The sequence below is a fragment of the Zeugodacus cucurbitae genome, chromosome 3 (assembly GCF_028554725.1).
Source record: "Zeugodacus cucurbitae isolate PBARC_wt_2022May chromosome 3, idZeuCucr1.2, whole genome shotgun sequence".
NCBI lineage: Eukaryota > Metazoa > Arthropoda > Insecta > Diptera > Tephritidae > Zeugodacus > Zeugodacus cucurbitae.
The window spans coordinates 38,667,898-38,678,907 of NC_071668.1; the positions used below are offsets into that span (position 1 = coordinate 38,667,898).

Here is an 11,010-nt window from a genome sequence, read left to right on the forward strand (position 1 = left end):
AGTAGTCGAAGTTGCTAACCGATTTCACCTATTTTTAATCCGTGTCATCAGGGTGTTAGAAGAATATTATGTACCAAATTTCATTAAAATCGGTCAAGTAGTTTCTGAGGAATGGTTTTTTACCTATAAGTGGGCGACGGCCATTTTCAATTTTTTTTTTAAATCTGGGTCCAGCCTTTTTCTGCCATTTATTCTGTATATTTGTTATTACCAAAAACGGCATATTTACAACGCAGTACAAAACAAGGGAACATTTTTATTATATCAAAGTTTGATACAAAACTTCATACAATATCGAAAAATCGCAATATCGCTCATCACTAGTATGAAACTTCACATTGGCATGAATATAAACCAGTGGTCGACACGCGAGGAATTGTGACTGTGTAGGTGAGCACGAAAAAAAAGAATACCCAGTGAGAACTCTGTATCCTTCCATTTTGAGAATGTTTTCCATTTTTTTTCATAAAACATAAATTTTCGTACTCGCTTTTTCATTTTAGTTATTATATTATTAAAACAAATATATTAGATCATAAAAGACTTAACTTTACTGTCTTTAAGCAGCCTAAATAAATATAATACATAACATCAAACGACATTCATAACATTGAGGCATTTCGCACAAGTCACTTATGCAAAGTGTCACAGCCAAGCGTGATGTTCATTCGATGTCCGTTAGTTTTTTAATTTGTGAATTTTATATTGTATATATAAAATAATTTATATAATATTTTTAGTAATTGATGGTGAAATTTAGATATTGAATTTGAGGTAAGCACCACGACCAGTGGTCTATTGTGCCCTCTCCAAGTCTACAGCGACTCCATAAGACCCAGTACCCTGAAAAATTCCAGGATAGTATTAGAACTTAGCGCGACGATGCGCCCCTCTGTTGGGATGGTATATCCTTAAACTTTGCTCCTGCTTCTGTGAAGCGCTGCACATTCCAGCAATAAGTGCAGGGGAGTTTCGTCCTCCATGTCACAGCAGCGACAGGTCCGCGACGAGACCAATCCCAGATTATTAAGATGTGTCCTGAGCTTACAGTGGCCCGTGTATATACCAACCAATACCCTTAGTTTGCACCTTGGGAGGTTAATTAAGCACTTGAATCTTCTGGTGTTATAACCTCCCAATAGGGCTTTTGATTGACGCAAACCAGCTGAATGGCGCCAATGCTCCTCCCTAACTCTTTTTTCCTCTGCCCGGAACATATCCCGGATAGTGTAGGGGCCCACTGCCAGAAAGGGTTCTGGCCCAGTTGGTATAGTTGCAGCAGCTGTACGAGCAAGCTCGTCTGCAATTTCGTTACCTTCTATCCCCTTATGTCCCGGCACCCAGATGAGATAAACTTTGTTGCACGATGATAGATAATTTAGTCTATCCATGCACTCTCTAACCAGGCGTGACTTCGTTTCGTATGAGGAAAGAGCTTTTAGTGCCGCCTGGCTATCACTCATGATGGCAATTCTCTCGTTATGATACCTACGCTGAATGTTTATTTCAGCGCACCGGTATATCGCATAAACTTCTGCCTGGAAAATGCTAGGAAAAGTACCCTATGCCATCAGACGTCTTGGAACAGTCAGTATACCAATGCAGCGAGTTACTTTCCAATAAAGCCTCAAAGGCCTGACTATTCCAGTTGTCAATTTTGCCTAGGGTGATCTCGAATCTCCTAGTGAAGTTTGTTTCTCGGATGGTATCATCTCTAGGAAGGAGTGCTAGAGGAAGTCTCTCGTCAATCTCCATCATGTTCCTGGATGATATTACTTTACCTTTACCATAACCGTCCGCTGTCATTTGCAGAATGGTCTGGTCGGCGCAGTGTTTGATCACAAAGTGCAGTGGGGTGAGGTTTAGGATAGCCTCCATCGCTGCTGTGGGACATGTCCTCATCGCTCCGATAGGCTAGTCCTTGCAGTTTGGCCAGCTTTAGCTTCACTACAGCCAGACGTTAACACACCATGCTTTGGTTGCCTTGGTATCCTAGGTATTTCACTACGCTGGAGAATTCAATATCCCTGCCGCTAAGTTTAATGGTCCTTAGAGCCGGCAGTGTTCTCCGTCTAGTAAAAGGGACGATGGTTGTTTTGGCAGGGTTGATGCCCAGTCCAACCTTGTCGCGCCAACGTTTTGCTAGAGAGGTCTTATCTCTGAATAATATCACAGAGCGTGCTTTCGAATTTGCCTATTGCCAGTATCACTATGTCGTCAGCATATCTTTGACACCGGATTCCGTTTTCAGATAGTAGCACTAGGAGATCATCCACCAGGAGGCTCCAGAGCAGAGGGGACAGAACTCCCCCTTGAGGGCAGCCCCTAGTGGTGCCGATTCGAATTTTGCTTTCCCCTGAGATAGTCTCAGCGATCCTCGAGCTAAGCAGCGCTTCCGACCATCTGCAGATTGGATCGGCAATTTGCCTCTTTTTCATGGCATTGATAATGCTAGAGTGTGAGGCATTATCGAATGCTCCCTCGATGTCTAGGAAGGCACATAGTGCTACTTCTCCCTCCTCTAGAGATTTCCGGATATCAGTCGTTAGCTGGTACAGGGCGGTGTTGGTTGACCTACCAGGTCTGTACGCATGCTGATTTCCGTGCAAAGGTTGCACCTTGAGTGCCTTTGCTCTAATCTCATTATCTGCTATCTTTATAACTTTTCAGCATGAAGGACGTTAAACTAATTGGCCTGAAAGATTTGGCCAAGGAGTAATCCTTCCTACCTAGTTTGGGAATGAAGATAACCCTAGCTATCCTCTAGGAGAGCGGAGTGTAAGCTAAGGCTCGCTCTCATCAACCCCACCAGGTGAGTTAGTAAGGATTCTCCTCCATACTGTAGAAGGTCCGGGAAGATCCCGTCCACTCCTGGCGATTTGAGTTTCTTAAAAGATCCCAAAGACCATTTCACTGAGTCCACTGTGAATAGCGTTCCCGCGAGTGCCCAATCAGTGCGTTCAGGGTGGTAAGGGCCTTTCTCCACAACCTGATTTTCTGGGATCGACTCCGGGAAGTGCGTACTCAGCAGCACTTTTATCCTGTCTTCTGCGCTAGTTGTATAAGATCCGTTAGGGAGTTTGATAGCTAATGTAGTATCGCTTTTCCCCCTGACTAGGGCCTTATGTAATCTCGCAGCCTCTGGCGTCGAGGAGACGCTTTCACAAAAATTTCTGAAACTGTCTCTCTTTGCCTGTCTGATCTCCTTGTTATAGTTGGTCAGACTTGTACTATACTCCAACCAGCACCCCGTGCGTTTCGCTTTGTTGAAAAGTTTGCGCACAGAGGTTCTGAGTTTCGAGAGTTTGCTCTTCCACCATTTGCACGATTGTATGCCGGTGGACTTACTAATAGGGCAGTTGTTATGGTAAGCGTCAACGACGTACTGGGTAATTGCAGTGACCCTGCTTTCCAGTTACCCTACAGATCTGTCCCTAACATGCTGGTCAACCCTTCCTAGATTTAGATTAAGCGTTTTCCTGTAGGTATCCCAATTTGTTTTCCTTGGGTTACGTTTTGGTGGGATATTTCTGGTCTCAACTCCGAGTACAAACCTTATGATCCTATGATCTGACATGGATGGTTCCGAAGAGACCCTCCATTGAGAGATCAGATTGGTCGCAAGGTCGTTACTCAGAGTGACATCCAAGACTTCCTCCCTGGCCATGCTAATGAAGGTGAGCCCGCACCCTACATTTTCCACGTTCATTTTATTACAAATAATAGATTCTAAAAGAGACTCACCCCTTGGGTTGCAGTCCGAGCTACCCCATTCCACATGGTGTGCATTGGCGTCACATCCTAGGATAAGTGGAAGCTTGTGTAACCTACAGTAGTCCAGTAATTTCTCCACAGTTGAGGAGGGCACAACTGGTATCTTCTGGAAAATAGGCTGACACTAGGACAACTTCCTTTTCCTCCTTGTCCCTTATTTGTACAGCCACCAGGTCCTGTGTTAGAAACTCTGAAATACAGAAGAAATCAATGTCTTTCTTCAGAACATTACAGGCTCTAGGTCTGTCACTGGATAAGTCCCAGATTACCTTATTGTTGTCAGTGTTTAGTCCTCTGACCTCCCCTCTGAAAACCCAGGGTTCCTGGGCTAAGATGATGCTCAGTTTGTCTTTAAGGAACCTGCTGGCGATAACCGCTAATGCAGCCATTGCATGATGCAGGTTCACCTGAGCAACTTCTAAACTGGAGTCCATCATAGCATGGGCTCCAAGAGGGCGAGGTCCTCCGAGTCGCTTACCTTGCTATCTGCAGCGACTAGCTCCTCCATCCTCTCCAAAAGCTCCTGAGTAGAGGGTGCCACCTCTGTTGACTTTTTGGGAAGCGCTTCCGTGGTGTCCATGACACCGGGGGTAGAAACCTGCACGGCGGGATCCAAGGGCGCGGATTTGACATTTGTCTCCGCTCCCCCTTGCACTTTGCGCCTTCATTTCCCTTTTCTTCCGCGGGCTTGGGCCGCCAAGGGCGCATGTGGACGGCGCTAAACCTAAAGTTTAGGCGGAAGCCCGCCTTCCAGAGTATTTTATAAGATACGTCGTCTATCCCGACGTAGAGTCTTATTCCGGAGTCTTCTTTTTTACTGTCTATGATTCGCCAAGCTGAGGTGTTAATTCCCTCATTTTGTGCCGTTATCATCTCCATGGCGAATTCAAGAGGCTCATCAGCGCTTCTAGGAAGAAATACCGTCATACTGAGTATAGGCGGTATTTCCTCACCACGTTTGGCGCAAAGGACTGGACCGTCCCATCCCTCAAGCTTGGGAGCAATCTCCGTAAGCCAGGTAGCGGTCTCTTCGTCCCTACAGTCAACCAGTAGCATGCCTGATCTAAAATAGACGCCATTGAAGGATAGAGCGTGCCTCCATCCTTTGGCTACCCGTTTCATTATTCGGTTTTGGAGGACGGTGAGTTGGGCCGGGACCAGAGCCATCTGTGGGTAGTTAAGCGGCAGTACTGCAATGCGTACGCTCCTAAGAGTGTCCGCATACCTGCGCTGCTATCTACTACCCTGGACGCTTCTTCGGACCTAGCAGGCCCGCTCGACTCCGGACTCGTGGTGGCTTCTGTCACGTTTGCCAGCTCTTTCATCTCTAACTTGCCGCCTGGTGTCAGAGTTATCCTGTGAACCTTTTGTTACAGGCGCTTTTTTGGCATTGTTTCCTCCGTCGGCTCGTATTCTGCCAAGGGCAAGTTCCTTGGCTACTTCAGGCGATTTTCCCTCGTCCAAATGTCGAAGGTACCACTTTACAGTGGCCCCACTCATTCCTACTCTACGGGGATCGTCTGGACCACCTGGACAGCATGCCTCAGGTAGCGGAGGGTATTTACCCCTCCTGTGCCTCCGTCTCCTGTTGGGCTCGGTTTGTTTTGTTTGGGTTACATCCCGCCTGGGATGCCAGGAGTAGTGGCTTGCCTACTCTGCCGCTGCTCGTTGAGGGCACGTCGTCATCTCTCGCGTACTCCTCGAACAGCGAACGCTCCTCTGCCGTTAGAGCATCGAGGAAGCGTGGTTTTCTCCCTGAGCTGGGAGTACCCTTGTCGCTGCTTGGTTTTGTTTGTTGTTTTTGTTTGTTGTTGTTGTTTTGTTTTTTGTTTGTTTGTTTGCATATTGATTCTTACGACCATTTGGCTAATATAGAGTTAGCCTCCTGGTCTACGTTTACTGTGGGGAGGGGTATGTATGCCACGCCAGAGCCCCATGACGTGGTAAGGCCACATTTACTTCCCAATGCGGCCTGGTGTTGGGAAGGCGGATATGAATGAAATGATGAAATTTAACTAAACGGTCTTATGTTTCATTCTTGCTTTTCATAAATAAAAGTTCCAAATTATCATTAACATCGGTTGGGTATTGAATCAAACTTATTTTTTCGGGAGAATGAGTCAACTAAAATAGTGTACTTAAACGAATACTCGAATATTTCCCTTCGAAGTTCGATAAAAGGCTTATTGTTATTACTTTTTACTACCTTTTCCTATTATTTCAGTGGTTTATAACATTTTTCGATCAAGCTTAGATGACAGATACTATTAGGGTCAAAGTTGGATGCTCGAAATCCATAAAAAAATAAAAGCTTTATATTATGAAAAATACTCCTTTATACTAGAGGGACCATTATGCCCTGTATCTTTTAAAGTAATATTTCATATGAATATAAATCCATAATTTCAAATAGAACGAATTTAATAGAACATAATAAATAGAATCAAATAAAAACCAAGATTTATTTACATATATATTAAGTCAATAATATCAATTAACGTATTTTTCTTCAAATAGATTTTGGATATTTGTCTTCAATATTTAAGTTATGATCCCAACTATAACTATGAATCTGATGATGGTCATAGTTGCCTTGCGATGGACACTGAAGAAGGAGAATATGTTGACAGTGATGATTACAGTGACGATGATGATATAAGTTGGAAAGTTCGTCGTGCCGCCGCAAAATGTTTGGAAGCTTTAATAATAACGCGACAAGAATTTATTGAGAGTTTTTGCCAAGACTTGGGACCTATATTAATTTTGCGTTTTAAGGAAAGAGAAGAAAATGTGAAGTCCGACATATTTCACGTATACATAACTTTATTGAAAAGTGCTAAAACTTCAAGCTTTTCAGCACAAGATCCAGATTCAATGGAAGAAATTCCCCGGATCTTTTCTCTTCTTCAAGATCAACTAAAAGATGTGATTAAAATTATCCAACCTCTAATGCGTGAAAGGTCAATGAAAACTCGTCAGGACTGTTTTCTTTTACTGCGAGAATTATTAAATATATTACCTGGAAGTTTAGGACCATATTTAAATGATATTGTCCCTGGTATAAGTTACGCACTATGTGATAAAAATTCAACAAGTAACATTAAAATTAGCGCATTAGGATTTTTATGCTCTCTTCTAACATGTCATACGCCTTCCCATTTTTTCCAACCTCATATTCCCACATTGGTACCAATTATAATTTCGTCAGTATTTGATTCATTTTATAAAATATCTACAGAAGCACTCCAAGTGCTTCAACAGCTTGTTAAGGTTATAAGGCCTTTAGACGATCCCATATTACCCGGTACTTTTAAAATAAGTCCTTTTGTGGAAGATCTGTATTCTGCTACGCTGAAAAAATTAATGACTTCTGATGTTGACCAAGAAGTTAAAGATCGTGCTATAAGTTGTATGGGCCAAATATTGGCAAATATGGGCGACTTTTTGGTTCCGCAAGTTCAGACTTGCCTTCCAATATTGATGGAACGACTTAATAATGAAGTAACTCGTCTAAGTAGTGTTAAAGCAATTTATATGATAGCTTCATCTCCTTTACGAATTGATTTGACTTTAATAATAAAAGAACTTATTCCCATATTAGGCTCATTTTTACGAAAAAATAATAGAGCTCTCAAATTGAATTCTTTGGATTTACTAAACAAATTGGTTGAAAATTATTCCCCTTCTTTTAATTCACAAATTCTACAGTTAGTAATTGTTGAACTTAAGCCGCTAATATCAGATTCAGATCTCCATATTGCTCAATATTGTTTAATACTTTTAACAGCAACTGCCCTTAAACACCCAAAAGCTCTTGAAGATACTCATGGGCATTTTTTGCCTGCTGTGTTAATGCTGGTGCGTTCGCCACTATTACAAGTAAGTTATTTTTCATTTTATTTATCAATTACTTATACAGATTGTTTGTTTTTTAGGGCAGTGCACTGACATGTACGTTAAATCTTCTTCAAGTGTTAGTCCAAACAAATATTCAACATTTGGATTACAATTCCTTACTCAATAAACTTATGGATCCAGTAATCATTGATAATGAACAGCTCCATAAACAGGCACATCATTCTTTAGCTAAATGTATAGCATCACTCACTCTAAAATGCCCCTGGGAAGCAATACCTTTAGCGTCGCGTCTTCTTGATTATATTCAAAAAAGAACCGAATCTAATGATATAAAAATGAGTTTTTGTCTTTTAACCATTGGAGAGATTGGTCGAAATTTTGACTTAAGCTCAATTTTATCTTTGCCACAAACTTTAATTGATTGTTTTGGTGTTTGTTCTGAGGACGTCAAAAGTTCATCAAGTTTGGCCTTAGGTGCCGTTGCAGTTGGTAGTTTAAAAACTTACTTGCCTCTTATACTAAAAGAAATAGAAGGACAGCCGAAACGTCAGTACTTGTTATTGCATTCGTTGAAGGAAGTTATATCATCATTATCTGTTACCCAACATGGACTTTCTCAATTGCTACCTTCCGTTCCATCTATTTGGGTGCAGCTTATAAAACATTGTGAGAGTTCTGAAGAGGGATCTCGAAATGTTGTTGCAGAATGCCTCGGGAAGCTGATCTTGGTTAACCCAGATGAATTATTACCACAGCTTCGCGATGCTCTATATTCTAATAATGCAATTATGAGAGCCGTGGTAGTATCTTCTATAAAATTTACTATATCCGATCAACCGCAACCAATAGACCACTTATTGAAACAAAATCTAGGCGAGTTTCTTTCCTCCCTGCGGGATCCAGATCCGGGAGTAAGGAGAGTAGCACTGGTCACATTCAATGCGGCCATTCATAACAAACCAACATTAGTACGTGACTTACTGCCTACCTTATTGCCTTTTTTATATTCAGAAACGAAAGTAAAGGTTAGTTTTATTTATTAATCAATCAACTTAAATACATTGTAAAACACTTTCAATTGTTTATAGCGTGCACTAATTCGAGAAGTTGAAATGGGTCCATTTAAGCATACTGTTGACGACGGCCTAGACATTCGCAAAGCTGCATTTGAATGTATGTATACTTTGTTAGAGCAAGGACTTGATCGAGTTGATGTAAAACAATTTTTGGGACACGTGCAAGCGGGTTTATGTGATCATTATGATATAAAAATGCTAACATATTTAATGACAGCACGTTTAGCTGTTTTATGCCCTGATGCAGTTTTACAACGTATGTTTAGTGTTTAATGTATAGCTTTGCACAGTAAATTACATTTGTTTTTTTTGTTTAGAACTTGACCAGTTTGTGCTGCAATTGCGAGAAACGTGTACTTACAAAGTGAAAGCAAATTCTGTAAAACAAGAACATGAGAAACAGGATGAACTAAAACGGTCGGCTTTGAGAGCTGTATCTGCATTATCACAAATACCTAGTGCAGGTAAGAAAGAAGGAAGGGATTTTTATTTTTTTTGTCACGAAATTAAATTATATTGCAGACAAAAATCAGCACTTAACGGATTTCTTGAAAACGATCAAAGATACGCCAGAATTGGGCAAAATTTATGAATGCATTCAAAAAGATTCTAATTCAATCAACATTGAGAACGCATCGATGGATCAAAGTTAAATGTAAATTATTTTCTGGTTCGTAATATAGAGAACTTCAATTATTATTATGTTTTCTGTTTACATCAGATGTGGAAACCTCATACGTCATCGTAAAATATGGTAAAGCTTTTGCCTACGTATTATATGTAGATATCTTCTTAACTAAATAAACTAAATTTTCATATTAATTTCATTCGCATAAATTATTTGTTAATTATTATGTAAGAATCAGAATTCAGTTTCCATATGGCATAGGTTATCACTTCGGGAACTACGAAAATACATATTACCTAAACCGAATTTTAGATGTCTTGTCTGGTAAGTTAAATGAACTAAACGGAAAGGCATATCTTATGGAGTTAATTGATGCTTATGGAAATTTTACATTCACTATATTTAGTTGGCTAAAAAAATCCTTATGTAATAATTTTTAGATAATTTTATTTCGCTTTCCGGTAAGTAAGTAAAATGTATTTTAGAACTAGTAAAGTAGAAAGTAATATAACTCAGTCTATGCTTATATTAATATAAATATACTTAATATTATCTCACCTTGATTTGGTATTTTAACTTGTTTGAAATCATACATTTTCTTATTTTATTTTTATTTTAACAACTGTACCTAATATACACTGAATTAATACTAACAAACAATTTAATTCTAATAAATTAAAAAAATAATTAAAAGCTACATGTAAAAGAAATTCATTTGCTGCTCCAGTTGCCTTGCTAAGTTTGAAGGCATTTTACGATACAACCGGTTTCCTCGCTCAGCAGTTTCACATGAATTCACACCAAGATCACGTTGAAGGTCAGCAGATCTAACATACCAAAGAGCATTAACTATACTACTTAGTACTTTATTTCGGAGGCGCTGAATGCAGGACTACAGCAATCATAAATGAATATTTATTTTCCAGAACGGACGTTCGGCACATATTTTGCACAAAATGATATTTTCACGAATATGACGTATACGTACAAAAAGAAAAACAAAAAAAAAACATTCAATTTTTATTGCAGAATTTTAATACATTTATCGAGCTCTGAAATTCAAATTATATCTATCACCCCAATGTTATAGGGTGATATAGGGTATATGAAGGGTATATGATAGGGTATAATGAAGTATAAGTGCCTTGGCAACTATAACATAATTTTTTTATGATTGGCTATTAATCGATTGTACTAGAAAACGCAGATAGCAATCCTGAGTTTACCTTCTTGAGGAGCACTTTGAAGTACTAGCTAGATTTTGTGATATGAAAGAAACATTTAGGCTCCACACACACCGGATTAGCCAAGACGTCTTTCTGATACGACAACAACCCATATCTCCATATGTGACAACCCATACCCAACAAGACAAAACAAAAACAAGGGTCTTCACTAGTTTAGAATGGCGTTGTCCAACTACTTCTGTATTTTCATACAACCAACACACACTGTATGCGACAAATTTGTCTCAAACTACACTCCAACCCACACCGAATGAAACAAGGCAATCCAGACCAGACTAGTCAGAAAACTAACAACACTACTAACAATTCAATTCTAATAAGTTAAAAATAATAATTAAAAGCTAAATGTTAGAGAAATTCATTTGATGATACAGTTGCCTTGCTAAGTCTTACGTTTCAGTCTGTTTTCTCGTTCAGCAGTTCCGAT

General features: G+C 40.0%; 1 protein-coding gene across 1 annotated transcript in view; it reads left to right on the plus strand.

Moving 5' to 3' along the window:
- The window catches only part of LOC105220013 (cullin-associated NEDD8-dissociated protein 1), a 46,543-nt gene extending 37,013 nt beyond the window's left edge, over window positions 1-9,530 (plus strand). The window contains exons 5-10 of the mRNA XM_011196384.3: window positions 6,292-7,653; window positions 7,710-8,657; window positions 8,721-8,964; window positions 9,026-9,172; window positions 9,231-9,363; window positions 9,430-9,530. Of these exons, the coding sequence (XP_011194686.1) occupies window positions 6,292-7,653; window positions 7,710-8,657; window positions 8,721-8,964; window positions 9,026-9,172; window positions 9,231-9,361 (2,832 nt within the window). The 3' untranslated portion in view covers window positions 9,362-9,363; window positions 9,430-9,530. The remainder of the gene's footprint in view (window positions 1-6,291; window positions 7,654-7,709; window positions 8,658-8,720; window positions 8,965-9,025; window positions 9,173-9,230; window positions 9,364-9,429) is intronic.
- Window positions 9,531-11,010: the final 1,480 nt, after the last annotated feature.